Source organism: Aythya ferina (genome assembly GCF_964211825.1).
Source record: "Aythya ferina genome assembly, chromosome: 31".
In the NCBI taxonomy this organism is placed as follows: domain Eukaryota; kingdom Metazoa; phylum Chordata; class Aves; order Anseriformes; family Anatidae; genus Aythya; species Aythya ferina.
Window position 1 is genome coordinate 1,637,766 of NC_140328.1, and position 19,116 is coordinate 1,656,881.

At 52.8% G+C, this 19,116-nt stretch overlaps 3 protein-coding genes across 6 annotated transcripts in view; 1 reads left to right on the forward strand and 2 right to left on the reverse strand.

Annotated features, from left to right (window-relative positions):
• LOC311425490 (uncharacterized protein) overlaps nucleotides 1-16,021 on the reverse strand; it is a 49,070-nt gene extending 33,049 nt beyond the window's left edge. Inside the window, exons 1-7 of one of the 2 annotated variants that reach the window (XM_084501428.1) lie at nucleotides 15,867-16,021; nucleotides 15,138-15,431; nucleotides 14,817-14,855; nucleotides 14,496-14,602; nucleotides 13,986-14,230; nucleotides 13,797-13,828; nucleotides 13,417-13,566 (exon numbers count right to left, since the gene is read on the reverse strand). In XM_084501428.1, coding sequence (XP_084357554.1) covers nucleotides 14,021-14,230; nucleotides 14,496-14,602; nucleotides 14,817-14,855; nucleotides 15,138-15,431; nucleotides 15,867-15,933 — 717 coding nt within the window. In that variant the 5' untranslated portion in view covers nucleotides 15,934-16,021 and the 3' untranslated portion in view covers nucleotides 13,417-13,566; nucleotides 13,797-13,828; nucleotides 13,986-14,020. Of the gene's footprint in view, nucleotides 1-13,416; nucleotides 13,567-13,796; nucleotides 13,829-13,985; nucleotides 14,231-14,495; nucleotides 14,603-14,816; nucleotides 14,856-15,137; nucleotides 15,432-15,866 lie in introns of those variants that run through there. The other variant, XM_084501429.1, reaches the window with a different exon arrangement.
• The window catches only part of LOC311425497 (uncharacterized protein), a 127,947-nt gene that overhangs the window by 13,960 nt on the left and 94,871 nt on the right, over nucleotides 1-19,116 (forward strand). The window lies entirely within an intron of this gene.
• LOC311425485 (uncharacterized protein) lies at nucleotides 1,571-5,082 on the reverse strand. Of its 3 annotated transcripts, XM_084501418.1 has the most exons (9): nucleotides 4,870-5,082; nucleotides 4,613-4,669; nucleotides 4,138-4,431; nucleotides 3,604-3,648; nucleotides 3,398-3,505; nucleotides 3,109-3,133; nucleotides 2,817-2,872; nucleotides 1,981-2,012; nucleotides 1,571-1,862 (listed from the first exon to the last, which is right to left on the reverse strand). In XM_084501418.1, the coding sequence occupies exons 1-9, from the start codon at nucleotides 4,934-4,936 to the stop codon at nucleotides 1,794-1,796; spliced, it is 753 nt and encodes a 250-aa protein (XP_084357544.1). In that variant the 5' UTR covers nucleotides 4,937-5,082; the 3' UTR covers nucleotides 1,571-1,793. The 3 variants fall into 3 exon arrangements, 2 of the variants coding, with proteins under 2 accessions (XP_084357544.1, XP_084357543.1); XR_014686347.1 differs by lacking the exon at nucleotides 3,109-3,133 and having other exon boundaries at nucleotides 3,381-3,505; XM_084501417.1 differs by lacking the exon at nucleotides 2,817-2,872.

The following is a 19,116-nucleotide window of genomic DNA, read 5'->3' on the forward strand; positions in this document are numbered from 1 at the left end:
CCATGCCCGGATCCCACACACCCTCCCCAGTGTCACGGAACTTTCAGTGGCAGCTGTCGACCTCGTCCTCCTGGCTGCAGGCAGCTGGTTTGCCATCAAGAAAGGTGAGGGAGTGGAGGAAGAGTGGGGAAAGGCTGAGGACATGGGGGCCCTGCTGCGGGGCTGGTGCAGAGGGAAAGGTGGTGGGGGGAACTTGGGGGTTCGCAGCTGGGGCAGACGGTGCCTGGGGGTGATGGCTGTGGGCAGCCCAGATGGGGAGGCTGCTGAGGGAGCTGGGGAGCTTCAGCCTTCATCCCCCAGCCCCGAGATGGGAGCCAAGACTGGGCAGCACTTTGGCCTGCGCACCTCAGCCCCTGTTCTTCTTGCAGGTGCCTGCAGAGGGAGATGCCCAAGGTGAGCACCAAGGGCTGCTGGCTGTGGGGTTTGCAGGAGGGAGTTGGGCGCATGGCGGGGCCCTGGGGTGTTCTTTTTCTCAGCACACACGCACCTCAGAACCAGGGGGTTTGTGGAAGTGTTGCTAAAGACCTTTAGCACCTTTTCGTTTTGCACTCTCTACGCCTCTTCATGGTGCTGGAAGTGCTCTGGATTCGTCTTCTGATCCCAGCCATTTCTGTAAGTGCCAGTCCCTTTTCACCCTTCTGTAGGCACTGTGTGAAATGCTGATGCCTTTGCAATGGCAAGCCGTGGTCGTGGGAGCAACTGTGGTGAGGAGTGGGGAAGCCTTGCCTACTGCATGTGGCTGGACACTAATGCAGGTTCTCCCTCCAGATGCCAACATGGATGAGATGGGCAGAGTGAAGGTGAGTTCAGCCCAAGCACAGCCTTCCACGCTGAGCGTGCACGTGATGGTTGCGAGAGGGCAGGCTGTTGGAGAGCAAATGCAAGCCAAAAGTGCTTCTGATGGCAGGAGCCTGGGAGCTTTGCGTGGCTGTGCTCTGGCTGAATCCCCCTCCTTCCATGCTCCCAGCATTTCCCCATGGTGGGCACTGCCAGAGCAAGGCCACTCCTTGTTCTCCCTTGTGTTTTGCAGCTCTCTCAATCCAACTGCTCTCAACACCCTTTGCATGCCAAAAGCTGAGCAAGTGAGAGGTGATGCAGCTGGTTCTCTGAGAGAGGCAGAGAGCACTGGGGAAAGCCGTGCTGATCTGTGAGCTGTGAATAAAGCCATCCCAAACAGGAAGGAGCTGGTGTAGTTCTCGGCAAGGTCTGTCTGCAAGCACTTCACATGCCTTCAGATCAACACTGGCACCCCTTTTTGCCTCGGTGTCTGTCTGTCTCCTCCGTCCCATTCCTGATGTGGCTGCATGAGACAGAGGTGCCATCAGGAACACAAAGTCAGAGATGTTTGTTTCTCATCTGAGCAAAACCGCATCTGCAGTGCACACACCGGTTGGCACACACATGTGAGCACATTCCTGCAGTGCTATCTGTCCCTGTAGGTCCAAATGTGCGTCTCCATGGGTGGAATAGCACTGTCACGACTTTATAATGCAACTTACGTGTACATACTTTCCACTGAGCAAAGCGAGATATATTCTTATTTTGAGAAAAAATCAATACAATCACAGTATGATTTAGTATATCTCTTATATTTTAGAAGTATTAATGTATTATTGATGCAGGTGTGAGTCCTACATCGTCTTGGCTAGACACACACAACTCTTCCCTGTGACAAAAAACCCCAAAGAAGCCCAAAAGGCAACCCCCACCCCATGTTATGGCCACTCAAGCCCTTTAGAGGAGAGCAAAGGCAGCCGTGGACAAGGCTCCTGTGCACTTCCCCTGTGGCAGCGCTATCGGGTCTGGGTGCGGGTCACTGTGGCATATGTTGTGGTGTTTCCCATCTGCTGCACAGGAGGAGGCTTTAGGGGGACAAGAAACCCTGTTACTTCAGCTGCTGACTGTGAGCCCTGCACAATGAGCGTGCACCAGGCTGCAGGAGTGCAGAAAGGAGCTGTGCACAGCTGTGCCATGACTCACCCTGTCCCGTCGAACATGGGCGACGGTGGAGTCTGTGGGAGCAAAAAATACACACCATGAGCCTTTCCCACCTCTTGGAGGGGTACCGAGACCCACCCCGGCTTTGTGCATCAGCTGCCTGTTTTCAGCACTCAATGCCCACGCCCATTTCCCCTCCCACCTCCCTGCTTTGGGAAATGCATTAAGTAGCAGTGAAGCAGAGATGCTGAGGTTTTGGTGTATTTCCAGCTTTCTGTGGCATCTCCTTTCTTTGCACAGCCAGCACACCTTGCAGGCTGCTCTGTACAGGCGTGGGAAAACAAGGTCATGCAGCAACTCGAGCATGGTGCACGTCAGGAGGGGATATATCTATAGCCTGTGACCCAACCACAACATCCTCTCTTTGCTGCTGCCTGTGGTTTCAGAGCAAGCTCTAAAATGTTTTCCCCACCAGGGCAAGGAAACAGCCACATCTTTCATTGCTGCTCTGTCCTTTCAACTGCATGAAAACAGAAATTGCTTTGTAGAAAAACTGAAGAAATGACAAAAGAAGAGGCTGAAGAGGGGGAATTGCAGTCTGGGGCTGCAGCAGCTGTGGAAGGACCCCCCAAGCAAATGGGCTTTGTCCCTGTGAGCACTGGGATACTACAGTGTCCCTTGTGCAGCCAGCAGCCACGCTCTGCATGCAAGGAGAAGCAGGATGTGAGGTGCTGGAGAGAAACCTGGCCTTAATGAACAGGCAGGGATTTTGTATGTCCCAGTGGGAAATGAAGTGGTGGGATTGCATGGGGGCTCACACAGGATTCTCATGGGGAGAGGAGCATGTGGCTTCCCATGTTGGAGGAGGTAGTACTCACACTGAATGTCACCATAGTTGGTGTCTTCCACCTGTGGGCTGTCAACGTGCTGCTGCCTGGAGAGAAATGGAATGGTTCTGGGATGTGCATGTGCTGAGGAGGGGTCTGGAGGCTTATGCCCTTTGGTGTTGCTTTCCTCCATTTGGCATTGAACTAGAGGACAGCCCAAGACAAGCCCCATTCATCCTGCCTTCTGCACAGGGAATGCCCCTGGCCAAGAAACACCCCAGGGTCCCACTGTGCTTCTGAATCCCTCCTGCAAACCCCACAGCCAGAAGCCCTTGGTGCTCACCTTGGGCATCTCCCTCTGCAGGCACCTGCAAGAAGAACAGGGGCTGAGGTGCGCAGGCCAAGGTGCTGCCCAGCCCTGGCTCCCACCTCGTGGCTGGGGGATGAAGGCTGAAGCTCCCCAGCTCCCTCAGCAGCCTCCCCAGCTGGGCTGCCCACAGCCATCACCCCCAGGCACTGTTTATCCCAGCTGTGCAGCCCCAGGTCCCCCCCTCCGCCTTTCCCACTGCACCAGCCCCGCAGCAGGACCCCCACAGCCTCAGCCTTTCCCCCCGCCTCCCCCACTCCCTCACCTTTCCTGATGGCAAACCAGCTGCCTGCAGCCAGGAGGATGAGGCCGACGGCCGCCACTGAAAACGCCGTTCCTATGGGGAGGTTGTGCGGGAACCAGGAATTTGGAGCTGGGGGACAGAGGGTGTGAGGGCATCACGGTGTGATGGGGAGAGGCAGGGAGCAGGACGTGCCTGTGCAGCCGGCACACCTACATGCTCGTCCTCACCTGGGGAGCTGTGGATGTCCTGGGTGGTCTCAGCAGCACTTGTACCTTGGTGGAAAGCACATTTTTCTTAGTAAGGACAAGACCTTGCACACCACCTCACACATGCCCATGTCCCCACTGTTTGTCCTTGCTGAGCTGGCACCTGCCCACCCTGGTGTCTCAAACCAGCACCACTGTGGTCTCCCCTCTGTTTACCAGAACTTACTTTTACTCAAATATATGCTGTAGCCCATCTCATGAGAATAATATGATTTCCCTGGCCACAGGCTCATCACTGTAAAGGGCAGTCCTTAGAGCAACCATGTCTCAACCTAGGGTCCTTGCACTCTGTGCCTCCACCCAGCACGTCCCCAAGTCTGCAGCAGAGGTGGACCCTTGAGAGCAGCTTTCTCTCAAGGGTCTCCCTTGGAGGAGAGGGAACAGTCCTGTACGGGAACCACCCCAGAGACATGCCCTGCCTACTGCAGCACACAGCTCCAGCCTCAGTGGTGTCCCAGTCCCTTCTGTCCCCACCACCCTGGGGCTATGTCTCACCTGGCACAGACAGCGTCCAGGGAGCACTGAGAGCAGAGCTCCTCACCCAGTTGCTGTCATTCCTCTGCTGGTACCCACATGTGTACGTCCCAGCACTTCTGGAGGTGATGTTCACTACTAGAGGGTAGATGACCCTGCCATGCTGGGCTTTCAGGCTGTGCTCCTCCAGCCCATTCTTGCAGAAGACAACTCGCGTAGCAGGAAAATGAGCATCAATGGTACATTGAAAGAAAACTATTTCCCCCTCCTGGGCACTGGAAGTGTTGAGGTACAGGACTGGAGCCTGATAGTTACCTGGAGAGAAGGCAGAGGGATTCCCCAGGCAAGCATTAGTGACTGCCGGGTAGCAAAACCAACTGCATGCCAAGGCTGGGAGAGTCTGCTCTCCTGGAATTTACACAATGAATTGTGAGGGAATAATTCCTTTCAACTATCCCATCTCTTTCTGCAGGACATGTTCATTTTTGGGACTCACCTCCATGCTCCTGCAATCCTGAAGAGCTGCAGATGTCCTGGGTGGTCACTCCAGCACCTGCACCAAGGGGCAAAGAGGGCTTTGCTTAGAGGGACAGCGACCTCCTGCCTTCCCCAAAGCAACTCTGCCCCACAGTGCTGCACGCCTGCCCCACACACACTGTCTCCATCCTCTCCTGTGCCCACCACTGGCCTGTCCTGCCCCCAGCAACAGCCTTCCAGCCCTCAGCCCCCATGCCCAGCAATGCCCCAACTCACAGAGCACCAGCAGCAGGACGGCAGGGCCAGAAGGAGACAGTCTTGCCCATGGCACCTGCCCCAGCATCTTTTGGGGTGCTGCTTTTGGGGAGCAGCGTCTGCTTCAGGTGTCTGCTTTGCTGTGAGCTGGGGATGGTGGGACAGAGGCTTGCAGTGCAGCTGGGAGCTGTCCTGTGGGCTTTCTGTGGCCGCATGAGCCTGGCCCACACTAAGCATCTCTGTCATCAGCAGGGCCCTGCCTCAGCCCCTGCTACATCCGCTGCTTTTGTTGAGCCCCCGCTGTTATTTCTGTCCGCTCACACACTGCAGATCATGCTGTTTTTACGTGTATCTCATGGCAGTATCCTTCCAACAGTGGCGTCCTGCCCCTTTTCCTATTGACACATTTGGCTCATTGTTTTGTAGCTCTCCATCAGGCTAGCAAACATCTGCAGCCTGTCCAAAATCCTTTTCCTTCTTTTCCACACCCATGTGGGCACAGCACTGCTGCATCCTCTGTCAATGCTCAGTCCCTGTACTCTTGTTGCTTGTGGAAGGCTGTGCAGTCTGAGCCCCTCTGCCTGCCAGCGGCTCCATCGGGAGACCTGGTGCTGCAGCCTGTGTCCCATGTAAGAAAAGAAGTCACTTCAACACCATGTCTTGGGGGTGTCTGGCAAGGAGACACTGTTTCCTTTCCCAAAATCTCTGCCTTTCCTACCCTTTCTGAGTACACGTGGAAACACAATTTTGCTGTGGAAAAAAAGAGCACTTTGTGTTGTACAATAATAACGGGGAGCCATTTTGCAGGGGATACCATTGCTGTGCCACTGGATGGTCATGAGCCAGGTAGTGGTGAGTAATAACATTTTGCCTCTCTCCTTTTTGGGCAGTAAATTTACAAATGACTCCTGTTTGTTCCATTCATTTAAAAAGTACTTTTGGGGATGCTGATGTATTTGCACTAGATGATCTTTCCAGGTACCATTCAATTCCTAACATTTTGTGATTCTGTGCTACCAGAGCACTGCAGAGAAGCCCTCCTCCTTCCACTCAGCAGTCTCTTTCCAGGGCCACCAACCAGATGGCTTTGCTCACTCATTCCCAGTTGAGCTCATTTCAGCCTGCAGTTCAGACAATGGTTTGCATCCCTCTGTCCCTCCAGAAATACAGGGGGGTTCTGCCCCCAATAACCTGATGGCAGTAGGGACCTCTGTGTGCCACTGTCTACCAGAGCCTCATACTCTCATGGTTCTCATGTGCAAGGCCTTTGCATATACACTGTCCAGTCAATGCCATTGACCATTTTCTCCACCTGGCTGGTGGCAGGGCCCTTCCAGTCCTGCTCAGAGTGGCCATTACTTCATCCTAGCAAATGCAAACAGGAGAGTGGCCTGGCAATGACTTCTGCAAGTTCCCTCAGCATCCTGGAGTGCATTCCTTTGTGGGAGTATTGCCCTGGGGGTGGACAAGCCCCATTGTTGGTGATAGCAGCAGTGTTTTCTGTTACCGGGCAAAGTTGTTAACTGATGAACCCATCTCGTTCATCAGCAGCCCCCCATTGCCTCTAGTGTTATTTTATCTGCAATATATTTGTACAAGCCGTTTCATTTCTCCCTGACCCCTCTTGCAAAGTTTAATTCTAGGGAGACCTTAGCTTTTCTAGTTCCCTTCCTACAGCCTCTGACAACAGCCTTATATTCCTCCCGAGTGGCCGCACCCTCCTTCCATGGTCTGTAGACTCTCCTCTTCCACTGGAGTTTGCCCAGCAGTTCCCTCTTTAACAAGTCTCCAGGCTCTCTTTCCTGACTTTAAACCTGTTGGGATGCTTGGATCTTGAGCTGGGAAGAAGCAGTCCTTGAACACTAACCAACTGTCTTGGGACCCTTTCTTTCAGGTACCTTGTCCCATAGAAATTTCCCCTAGCAATTGTCTGAAAAGGCCAAATTTTTCCCTGCTGAAATCCAGGGTTGCGATTCTGCTCTGTATTCTCTTCCTGCCCCACGAGATCCTGAATTGCACCATCTCATGGTCGCCACAACCAAGGCTGCACTCAAATTTCAACCTTGCGAAGAGGAGGCTGAGAGGAAACCTTATTAATGTATACAAATACCTTAAGTGTGGGAGACAGTGGGATTTGGCCAACCTCTTTTCAGTTGTTTGTGGGCATAGGAGAAGGGGCAATGGTCAAAAAAAATGGAGCACTGGAAGTTCCACATCAACCTGCGAAAGAAGTTCTTCACAGTGAGGGTGACAGAGCACTGGAACAGGCTGCCCAGGGAGGTTGTGGACTCTCCATCTCTGGAGATACTAAAGTCCTGTCTGGACACGTACCTGGGCAACCTGCACTAAGGAAACTGCTTTGACAGGGGGGTTGGACCCGAGGATCTCTTGAGATCCCTTTCAACCCCTACAATTCTGTGATTCTGTGATTCTCTGTGTCAACCAACCCCTCCTTGTTAATGACAACAAGCTCTGACAGCAGTCTTCTCCTAGTTGGCATGTCCACCATTTGTATGTGAAGTTATCATCTGTGCTGGATGAACCAGCTCAAGGATCAGAGCAACCAAGTGAAGAACTCTGCCCACAGTGTCCCCCAGGACTTGGCAGTCACAGGTGAGATGTGAAACCAGAGCAGAGGAGCATCCTCCATATACTTCTAACCCCAGAGGACGAAGGGGACATGCTCAGTGTCCTCATGGTCAGTCCCCAATCAGTTCAGGTGCTCTGCTATCAGTGCTTCTTGAACCCCATCTGTGCCAGGTGAGAATCAGCCCCAGGGCAGTGGGGGCAGTGGGACAGGGACACCGCTGAGGCTGGAACATTGTACTGCAGCAGGCAGGTCATGGCTCTGGTGTGGTTCCCCCACAGGAGTGTTCCTTCTCCTCCAATGGAGCCTCTAGTGAGAGAGCATCTCTCAAGGACTACCTGTATCTCTGCATCACCTGTGCTGTGTCATCTGAGCTGCCTCACTATCACATGGTAGGACAGCTCACATAGCTGGAATGCTGTCATAGAGGGCTATGTCTCTTTTAGGAAGGACAGGCTGGGGAAGCGAGGGGGTAGGGTTGCTCTTTATGTGAGGGAGCAATTAGAGTGTACCCTGCTCCACCTGGAGGAGGGTGAAGGAAAAGTGCAGAGCTTGTAGGTGAGAATTAAGGGGTGGGCTGGTATGGGGGACACTGTTGTAGGGGTGTACTACACGTCACCAGATCATGAGGAGGAAGTCTATGAGGCCTTCTACAAGCAGCTGGAAGTAGCCTCACAATCCTGCGCACTGGTTCTCATGGGGGACTTCAATTATCCAGACATCTGTTGGGTAAGCAACTCAGCCAGAAACACGCACTCCAAACAGTTCCTACAATGCGTTGAAGATAATTTTCTGACCCAGGTAGTGGAGGAGCCAATGAGACAGGGTGTGTTGCTGGACCTTGTCCTTACCAACAGGGATGGGTTCATTAGGGATGTGAAGGTTGGGGGCAGCTTAGGATGCAGCGACCATGAGATGGTGGAGTTTAAGATGGAACTTGGTGGAAGAAGTAAGGCTAAAGGGGAAGGAAACCTGCATGGATGAGCAAGGAGCTCATTGATAAGATCAAAAGGAAAAGGAAGGTCTATGAAATATGGAAAAAGAGCCCATCCTCTTGGGAGGAGTATACAAGTGTTGTCAGGGCCTGCAGGGATGTGACAAGGAAGGCTAAAGCCCACCTAGAGATGCGGCTTGCAAAAGAGGTAAGACATAATAAGAAGGGTTTTTTTAAGTATGTAAACAGTAAAAGGAAGACTAGGGATAATGTGGGTCCCTTGATGATTGAAAGGGGTGTCCTGGCAATGGGAGATGCCAAAAAGGCAGAGATACTGAATGCTTTCTTTACTTCAGTCTTTGTTTCAAGGACTCCCCCCCAGGACTCCACAACCCTGAAGGGAGGAGAAAAGGTCTGGGAAATGGAGGGCTCCCCCCTGGTAGATGAGAGAGTGGATTGGAAGTGTCTGAGTGGGCTCAAAGCACACAAATCCATGGGTCCCGATGGGATGCATCCACGTGTCCTAGGGGAATTGGCAGAGGTGATTGCTGAACCACTCTCTATCATCTTTGAAAGGTCCTGGAGAACAGGAGAGGTGCCTGAAGACTGGAGAATAGCCAATGTCACTCCGGTCTTCAAGAAAGACAAGAAGGAGGATCCAGGAAACTACAGGCCAGTCAGTATCACCTCTGTCCCTAGAAAGGTGTTGGAACAGCTTGTTCTGGATGCCATCTCCATGCAATTGGAAGAGAAGAAGGTTATGAGGAGTAGTCAGCATGGATTCACCAAGGGGAAGTCGTGCTCGACCAATCTTGTTGCCTCCTATGATGGCATCAACTGATGGGTAGATGAGGGGAGAGCAATGGATGTCACCTACCTTAACTTTAGCAAGGCTTTCGATACTGGCTCCCATGACATCCTGCTAGTAAAGCTGAGAAAGTGTGAGATAGAGGAGTGGACAGTAAGGTGGGTTGAGAACTGGCTGACTGGTCGAGCTCAGAGGGTGGTGATTGGTGGTGCAGAGTCCAGCTGGAGACCTGTGACTGGCGGTGTTCCCCAGGGGTTGGTGCTGGGTCCGGTCTTGTTCAACATTTTCATCGACGACCTTGATGGGGGAATAGTGTCTGCCCTCAGCAAGTATGCCTATGTCACAAAGGTGGGAGGAGTGGCCAACATGCCAGAAGGCTGTGCTGCCATTCAGCAAGACCTGGACAGGCTAGAGAGATGGGCAGGAAGAAACCAAATGAGATTTAATAAGAGCAAGTGTAGAGTCCAGCACCTGGGAAGGAACAACCACATGTATCAGTACAGGCTGGGAGATGACCTGCTGGAGAGGAGCTCTGAGGAGAAGGAGCTGGGGGTCCTGGTGGACGACAGGTTGGCCATGAGCCAGCAGTGTGCCCTGGTGGCCAAGAGGGCCAACGGGATCCTGGCGTGGATTAAAAGGAGTGTGGCCAGCAGGTCAAGGGAGGTGATCCTTCCCCTCTACTCTGCCCTGCTCAGGCCTCACCTGGAGTGCTGTGTCCATTTCTGGGCTCCCTGGTACAAAAAAAGACAGGGATCTCGTGGAAAGAGTCCAGCGGAGGGCCACAAAGATGATACAGGCCCTAGAGCATCTTCCCTGTGAAGAAAGGCTGAGAGACATGGGTCTGCTCATCCTGGAGCAAAGAAGACTGAGAGGAGATCTTATCAATGTATCCAAATACCTTCAGTGTGGGAGACAGAGGAATTTGGCCCACTATGAAGAACTCCTTCACACTGAGGGTGACAGAGCAATGGAACAGGCTTCCCAGGGAGGTTGTGGACTCTCCATCTCTGGAGATATTCAAGACCCATCTGGATGCCTACCTGGGTAACCTGCTATCCCACCATGTCTCTGTAATTGCCAACACATCATAGTCTCCTGACCAAACACTGATTTCTAACTCTTCCTGCTTATTCCCCATGCCATGTGCATTAGTGTCCATGAACTTCAGGGAAGGAGCTGAGCACACTGATTTCACCCCATTGGGGTAGGAGGCCTGCCAGTCTTCATCTCTACGAGGGTGCTGCCCCACTAGTGCAAGCCCTGCTACAACCCCATCCCCCTGTGGATATAGCTTGAAAGTCTCCAAATGAGCCCTGCTAATTGCTGTCCCAGAACACTCTGGACCCTGTGAGATAAACCTTTCCCAAGCAGATGGGGAACATGCCAGATGTACGAAAGCAACACCAAAGAGCATAAGGCTCATGTCCCCTCCTCAGCACATGCACACTCCTGAACCATTCACATTCCTCTCTAGGCAGCAGCACATTGACAGCTCACAGATGGAAGACATCAACAGTGATGACATCCAGTGTGAGTACTACTTCCTCCCTTGGAGTAAGCCACACGCCCCTCTCCCCTTGAGAACCCCGTGCACCAGTACATGCAATCCCACCACTTCATTTCCCACTGGGAAATACAAAATCCCTGCCCGTTCATCTAGAGCAAGTTTCTCTCCAGCACCTCACGTCCTGCTTCTTCCTTGCATGCAGAGTGTGCGAGGCTGCTGGCTACACAAGGGACATGGCAGCATCCCAGTGCTCCCAGGGACAAAGCCCCTTTCCTTGGGGGGTCCTTCAACACCTGTTGCAGCCCCAGGCTTCAATTCCCCCACTCCAGCCACTGCTTTTGTCCTTTCTTCAGTTTCTCTTCAGAGGCATTTCTGCTTCAAGAGCAGGCCAAAGCATTGCACAGCAATGAAAGACATGGCTCCTTGCACTGGTGGTCAAAATATCTTATAGCTCGCTCTGAAACCACAAGCAGCAGCAAAGGGAGGATGTTGTGGTTGGGTGACAGGCTATAGATATATCCCCACTCTACATACACTTAGCATGAGTTGCAGCATTACCTTCTTTTCCGAAGCCTACATAGAACAGTTTGCAAGGTGTGCTGGCTGTGCAATGAGAGGAGATGCCACAGAATGGTAGAAATACACCAAAACCTCAGCTTCTCTGCTCCACTGCTGCTTAAGGCATGTCCCAGAGCAGGGTGATGGGAGGGGAAATGAGGCTGGCCATTTTGTACTGAGCCCAGGCATCTGATGCCTAAAGCCAGGGTGGGTCTCAGTCCTCCTCCAACAGGCAGCAAGGGCTCATGGTGTGTATTTTTTTGCCCCAACAGACTCTACCATCGCCCACATTCAACAGGACAGTGTGAGTCATGGCACAGCCGTGCACAGCTCCTTTCTGCACTTCTTCAGCCTGGTGCCCACTCATTGTGCAGTGCTCACAGTCAGCAGCTGAAGTAACAGGATTTCTTTTCCCCCTAAAGCCTCCTCCTGTGCAGCAGATGAGCGACACCACGATGTATGCCACAGTGACCCGCACCCAGACCTGATAGTGCTGCCACAGGGCAAGGGCACAGGAGCCTTGCCCACGGCTGCGTTTGCTCTCTTGCAGAGGGCTTGTGCAGCCATAATGTGGTGCATGGGGATACGCTTTGGGCCTCTTTGCGGTTTGCTGTCACAGGGAAAAGCTGTGTGTGTCTAGCCAAGAGGATGTAGGACTCATTTCTCTCTTTGCAACACATTAAGATCTCTAATATATATCAGGTACATGAAATGATATTGTGAGTGTATCGATGTTTCTTCACCAAGTTAAAACATCTCCCTGTGCTCAGTGGATGACGTGCATACTTGTATACTACACGATAAAGACACAGGGGTGCTCTTCTACCCATCCACACAGATGCACATTTGGACTTGCAGGGACAGATATCACTGCAGGGATGTTGTAGTGGGTTTAAGTGGCAACGTTTTGGTAGCAAGGGGCCATAAAGGTGGCTTCTGTGAGAAGGATCTAGAAGCTGCCCTATGTTTGGTAAGGACCCCACTGTTGACTAGACCTAAGCCAATATGTGATGTTATTTTGTTTCTCCATGAGAGCATGTATAAGACAGGGAAAAAAAACGCTGCGCCATACAGCAGCTGGGAGAGTGAGAGGAGTGAGGAACAGCCTTGCAGGCACCAAGGTCAGTGAGGAGGGACGGGGAGAGGTGCACCAGGCGCCAGAGCAGAAGTCCCCTACGGCCTGTGGTGAGGACCATGGTGAAGCAGGATGTCCCCCTGCAGCCCATGGAGTACCACGGTGGAGCAGGGTTCCATGCTGCAGCCCGTGGAGGACACCACGGTGGAACAGGTGGCCCTGCACTGACAGAGGCTGCCGCCTGTGGAAGACCCCTGCCGGAGCAGATTCCGGGACGGATCTGTAGCCCATGGAGAGGAGACCACACAGGAGCAGGTGACCTGGCAGGAGCTGCTGCCCGTAGGGGAGCCAGGTTGGAGCAGTTTCCTCCTGAGGGATGGACCCCGTGGTACGGAACCATATCTGGAGCAGTTCTGGAAGAGCTGTAGCCTGTGGGCAGCCCATGCCGGATCAGTTCACCAAGGACTGCATCCCGTGGGAGGGACCCACAGCACAGGGGACAAGAGTGACAGAGGAGTGGCAGAGAAGAAGCACTATAGGCTGACAATAAAGCCCATTCCCCCGTTCTGTTGCGCCGCTCGGGGAGAGGAGGTGGAAGAGGGTTGATGGGGGGGAAGTTGCTTTTGGTTTCTTTCCTTTGTTTCTCACTTCTCTAGCTTTAAAGTAATAGGTAATAAATCTTACCATCTACATATGCTGACTCTGTTTTGCATGGAATGATAATTACTGTGCCATATCCTCAACCTAATCTCAAACCTTGAGCCCTTTTCATTGTATTCTCTCCCCATTCCTCTTAGAGAAGTAGAAGTGAGAGACCGGTTGTGCTGGAGATCAACTGTACACTCCAGTAAAACCACCACAGATGTGCTCACATGTGTGTGCCAATAGTTGTGTACACAGAAGATATTATTTTGCTCAGATGACAAATAAATGTCTCTGACTTTGTGTTCCTGATGGCACCTCTGACCCATGCAACCGCATCAGGAATGGGAAGGAACAGACAGACAGACACCAAGACACAAAGGAGTGGCAGTGTCAATCTGAAGAGATGTGAAGAGCCTTGCACACAGACCTTTCCAAGAAAAACTACACCAGCTCCTTCCTGTTTGGGATGGCTTTATTCACAGCTGGCAGGTCGGCCGGGCTTTCCCCAGTGCTCTCTGCCTCTCTCAGAGAACCAGCTGCATCGCCTCTCACTTGCTCAGCTTTTGGCATGCAAAGGGTGTTGAGAGCAGTTGGATTGAGAGAGCTGCAAAACACAAGGGAGAACAAGGAGTGGCCTTGCTCTGGCAGTGCCCACCATGGGGAAATGCTGGGAGCATGGAAGGAGGGGGATTCAGACAGAGCACAGCCACGCAAAGCTTCCAGGCTCCTGCCATCAGATGCACTTTTGGCTTGCATTTGCTCTCCAACAGCCTGCCCTCTCGCAACCATCACGTGCACGCTCAGCGTGGAAGGCTGTGCTTGGGCTGAACTCACCTTCACTCTGCCCATCTCATCCACGTTGGCATCTGAGGAGAGAACCTGCATTAGTGTCCAGCCACACACAGCAGGTAGGGCTTCCCCACCCCTCACCACAGTGGCTCCCATGGCCACGGCTTGCCATGACAAAGGCATCAGCACTTCACACAGTGCCTAGAGAAGGGTGAAGAAGGGACTGGCACTTACAGAAACGGCTGGGGCCAGAAGAAGAGTCCTCAGCACTACCAGCAACATGGAGAGGCATAGAGAGACGACAGAGAAATGGTGCTGAAGGTCCTTAGCAACACTTCCACAAACCCCCTGGTTCTGAGGTGCGTGTGTGCTGAGAAGAAGAGCACCACAGGGCCCCGCCATGCGCCCAACTCCCTCCTGCACATCCCAACAGCCAGGAGCCCTTGGTGCTCACCTTGGGCATCTCCCTCTGCAGGCACCTGTAAGAAGAACAGGGGCTGAGGTGCACAGGCCAAGGTGTTGCCCAGCCCTGGCTCCCATCTCGGGGCTGGGGGATGAAGGCTAAAGCTCCCCAGCTCCCTCAGCAGCCTCCCCATCTGGGCTGCCCACAGCCATCGCCCCCAGGCACCGTCTGCCCCAGCTGCACACCCCCAAGTTCCCCCCACTGCCTTTCCCTCTGCTCCAGCCCCGCAGCAGGACCCCCACGGCCTCAGCCTTTCCCCCCTTCTTCCCCCTCTCCCTCACCTTTCCTGATGGCAAACCAGCTGCCTGCAGCCAGGAGGATGAGGCTGATGGCACCACTGCCAGCACTGTGCCTGTGGGGAGGGTGTGCGGGATCCCGGCATGGGGAGCTGGGGGAGAGAGGGTGTGAGGGCAGCGGGATGTGGCGGGGAGAGGCAGGGAGCAGGACGTGCCTGTGCAGCCGGCACACCTCCTATCTTGTAAAGCTCCTGTTTTTCCCCATGCCAAGGGGACTGCAAGCCAGCACGCCCTGGATGTCTGGAGAGCCTGGCAGCCCTGGACTTCATACTGGTGTCCCTGGGTATGCAGGATAGAATCACTCACCTGGGGGTGATGACCATGTCGGGGAACCTGCCACAGTGTCTGGCAGGAGAAAGGGACAGTATGAGTGTCTGCAGCATGCCTGCTCTGCCCAGACTAGGCACATACTGATCTTGTGTCCTGCAACAGCCCTGCACATAACTGTGTGGGGCAGGGGAGACACAGCCCCATGGGCACATCCCCCCACCGACAGCCAGCACCATCCTCAGTGGAGGGGTAAAATTGCCCACGGCTGCTGTGCCAACATGGGCCCGTATGGATCTGGTGTCTAAATGCAAGTGCCTCTATCTCTTATCTCCAGACCTCTGTGGAGCCGTGTCTCACCAGGGACATCCAGGATGCGGCCAGCACTGAGGGCAGAGATTCTTACTCGGTTGCTGCCATCGTTGACCTGGTACCCACATGTGTATGTCCCCTCGTTCTCCTGGGTGACCTTTAGAGTTATGGTGTAGCTCAATTTCCATGGTTGCCATTTCAGGCTGCGGGCCTCCATCCTATCCTTGCAGAATACAATCCGGGAAGGCACTGAAGGGCCATCAATGGTGCAGCGAAGTGAAACCAGTTCCCCCTCCTGATTGCTGGAGGTGTTCAGGAAGAGGGATGGAGCCGGGAGGTCACCTGGAGAAACAGCACACGGATTGCCTGGGCAGCATTACTGACAGCAGAGACACAAAGAGATTTGGATCCCAAATGGTGAAAGGTCTCCTGTCAAGGGATTAACACGGGAAGAACAAACCTCCTCTGCCTTCCCATATCAATCACCACACCCACACACCCCTCCCCTCTGCCTCCCATCCCTACGCTCCCCCCTCACCTGGGGATCTGCAGATGTCCTGGGTGGTAACACCAGCACCTGCAGCATGGGGCAGAGAGAGCTTTGCTTAGAGGGGCAGCGACCTCCTGCCTTCCCCAAAGCAACACTGTCCCACTGTGCTCCATGCCTGCCCCACACACGCTGTCTCCATCCTCCCCTGTGCCCACCACTGGCCTGTCCTGCCCCCAGCAGCAGCCCTCCAGCCCTCATCCCCCACGCCCAGCAATGCCCTGACTCACAGAGTGCCAGCAGCAGAACGGCAGGGCCAGAAGGAGACAGCCTTGCCCATGGCACCTGCCCCAGCATCTTTTGGGGTGCTGCTTTAGGGGAGCAGCGTCGGCTTCAGGTGTCTGCTTTGCTGTGAGCTGGGAACAGTGGGACAGAGGCTTGCAGTGCAGCTGGGACCTGTCCTGTGGGCTTTCTTTAGCCGCCTGAGCCTTGCCCACAGACAGACACTCTGACCAGCCAGGCCCTGTCTCAGCCCCTGCTGCGTCTTTTTCATGTGCAGAGCCTGCACTTTCAGTTACAGATACTAAGACACTTTACCACACATTATTTTCACTTGTATCTCAGGGGCAGCATCCTCCCTGCAAAACCCTACTGGACCTTGACCCCAGCCAGCTTGAGCCCCTTGACTGACAGCTCCCATGGCACCAGAAAGCATCAGCAGCCTTTCTGACAACTTTTTAGCTCATTCTCCTTGCATGTGCTTGATAATTGTAAATCACCCCCCGAACTGTTGTTCCTTTTACACGGCTACACAGCCTGAGCCCCTCTGCCTTCTAGTGGCTCCATGGGGAGACCTGGTGCTGCAGTCCTCTGTTATGTGCAGAAAGGGACTCCCTCACAACCCAGGCCTTGGGGGTTTCTGGCAAGGAGGCACTGGTTCTCTTCCCCAAATCTCTGCCTTTTCTCCCATTTCCTAGTGCACCTGGAAACCCGCTTTGTGCTGTACAAGAACAAGTGGGGGTGCAGTTCTGTGGGGGCTGCCATAACTGTGGGACTTAATGGGCATGGGTCAGTTAAGAGTGAGAAACTTTGTTTTCATCATTTTTATTTTTTTCCCCACTTTTGCTTAATATACCACATTTATGTCAACCCATGACTTTCCTAAATTTTGCCGTCTTGATTCTCTTGCCCTGATCCCACTGGGGTTTGGCTGAGTAAGTGGCTCTGTGCTGCTTCCCTGCCCACTGGATTTAAAGCACAACTGCTCTATTTGGCATCCTGCTTGGGGCTGCAAGGGTTAATAGTTTTGATAAAAGCAGTGCCCGTGAGTCTACTATGGCAGATGGGCTCTGTGTTCCTCTCCTTCTTGCTTTTTGGGAACTTTCTGTTAGAGACATTTAACATCTACAAATATACCTTGTCTCCTCCAAGGGGCAAGTGGAGGAGGAAACAAGGAGTGGCACCTTCACCTTCTCTCCAGCACGTGTTCTGGGTTTATCCAAAGGCTAAAAGTCTATTTCTGAGTCTAAGTAAGGGACATGTGCCCAGGCGGAGTGGTTATGGATAGCAAGGTGAGTGAGAGAATCGGGGTAGGGATGGAGAACAATGCTCACTTGCAGTGCATTGGGACTTCACCCTTGAAGAACTGTGTGATACTGATGATCTGAGTGAATGTTGGAAAAAAGCATGTCGTTACCATGGCACTCAAAAAGTGACCCAGAATCACAAAATCACAGAATATTGGGGATTGGATGGGACCTTGAAGGATCATTTAGTCCAATCCCCCTGCAGGAGCAGGAACGCCTACATCAGGTCACACAGGAATGTGTCCAGGTGGGTTTTGAATGTCTCCAGAGAAGGAGACTCCACAACCCCCCTGGACATCCAGTTCCAGTGGTCTGTCACCCTCACCAGGAAAAGGTTTCTTATCATATTTGGGTAAAACAACCTATGTTCCAGCTTGCACCCATTGCCCCTTGTCCTATCATTAGATGTCACTGAGAATAGCTTGGCTCTGTCCTCATGACACTCACCCATCACATATTTCTAAGTATTAACAAGGTCACCCCTCCGTCTCCTCTTCTCCAAGCTAAAGAGACCCAGATCCCTCAGCTTTTCCTCGTAAGGGAGATGCTCCACTCCCTTCATCATCTTTGTGGCTCAGTGCTGGAGCCTCTCAAACAGTTCCCTGTCCTTCTTGAACTGTGGGGCCCAGAAATGGATGCAATAGTCCCGATACGGTCTCACTAGGGAAGAGTAGAGCGGGAAGAGAACCTCTCTTGATCTGATAACCACATCCCTTCTGATACACCTCAGGATGCCATTAGCCTTCTTGGCCACAAAGGCACAGTTCTGGCCCATGGTCATCCTGCTGTCCACCAGGAATCACAAGTCCCCTTCCCCTGCACTGCTATCCAACTGGTCAGTCCCTAACTTGTACCTGTGTCTCTGGGGATGTTCTTGTCCAGATGAAGGACTCTACACTTGCCCTCATTATATTTCATTACGTTTCTCCCCACCCAATTCTCCATCCTGTCTAGGTCTCAATGGATGGAAGCACAGCCGTACACAGCGTGCACAGTGTCAGCCACTCCTCCCAGTTTAGTGTCATCAGCAAACTTGCTGACAGTGCACTCCATTCCCTCATCCAAGTCATTGATGAACATATTGACTAGTACTGGTTCCAGTACTGACCCTTGAGGGACTCCACCAGATACAGGCCTCCAAGTTGACTCCACCCCATTGACCACAACCCTCTGGCTTCTTCCCTTCAGACAGATCACAGTCCACCTCACTACCCGATCGTCCAGACCACACTTCTTCAGCTTAGCTGCAAGGATGCTGTGGGAGACGGTGTCAAAGGCTTTACTGAAATCAAAATAGACCACATCCACTGCTTTAATATCATCTATCCCCCCGCCTATATCCTCATAAAAGGCTCTCAGTTCGGTCAAGCATGACTTCCCCTTGGTGAAGCCATGTTGACTGCCCCTAATGACACTTTAATCCTTGATATGCCTGGAGAAAACGCCAAGGCTAAGTTGTTCCAACAGCTTTGCGGGGATGGAGGTGAGGCTGACTGATCTATAGTTACCTGGGTCATCCTTCTTTCCCTTTTTGAAGACTGGAGTAAAATTTACTTTCCTCCAGCCCTCAAACACCAGTCCTGATGCCCATGACTTACCAAAGATGATGGATAATGGCCTAGCAATGACTTCCACCAACTCCCTCAGCACCCACGGGAGCATCTCATCATGACCCGTGGATTTATGGACGTCCAGAGATGTTCATTTTTCTTCTAAACAAAACCACATCTGCAGCGCACACACCAATTGGCAGACACATGCGAGCACATCCCTGCAGCAATACCGGTCCCTATAGGTCCAAATGTGCATCAGTGTGGGTGCATGGAAGACCATCCCTGTGACTTTATAATGCAGTTTAGGAATACATACTTTCCAGTGAGCACAGGAAGATGGTTTCACATGAAGAAAAAAAACATTGATACACTCAAAATATTACTTGGTACACCTGATATAT

Excerpts from the sequence above, each read along its gene's own strand:
- LOC311425485 (XM_084501417.1), bottom strand. The coding sequence starts at position 4,936 with ATGCTGGGGCAGGTGCCATGGGCAAGACTGTCTCCTTCTGGCCCTGCC. Across the intron at positions 4,432-4,612 it reads AGGATTGCAGGAGCATGGAG|GTAACTATCAGGCTCCAGTC; the intron begins GTGAGTCCCAAA and ends CCTTCTCTCCAG. Across the intron at positions 3,134-3,397 it reads CTGGTTTGCCATCAGGAAAG|GTGCCTGCAGAGGGAGATGC; the intron begins GTGAGGGAGTGG and ends TTCTTCTTGCAG.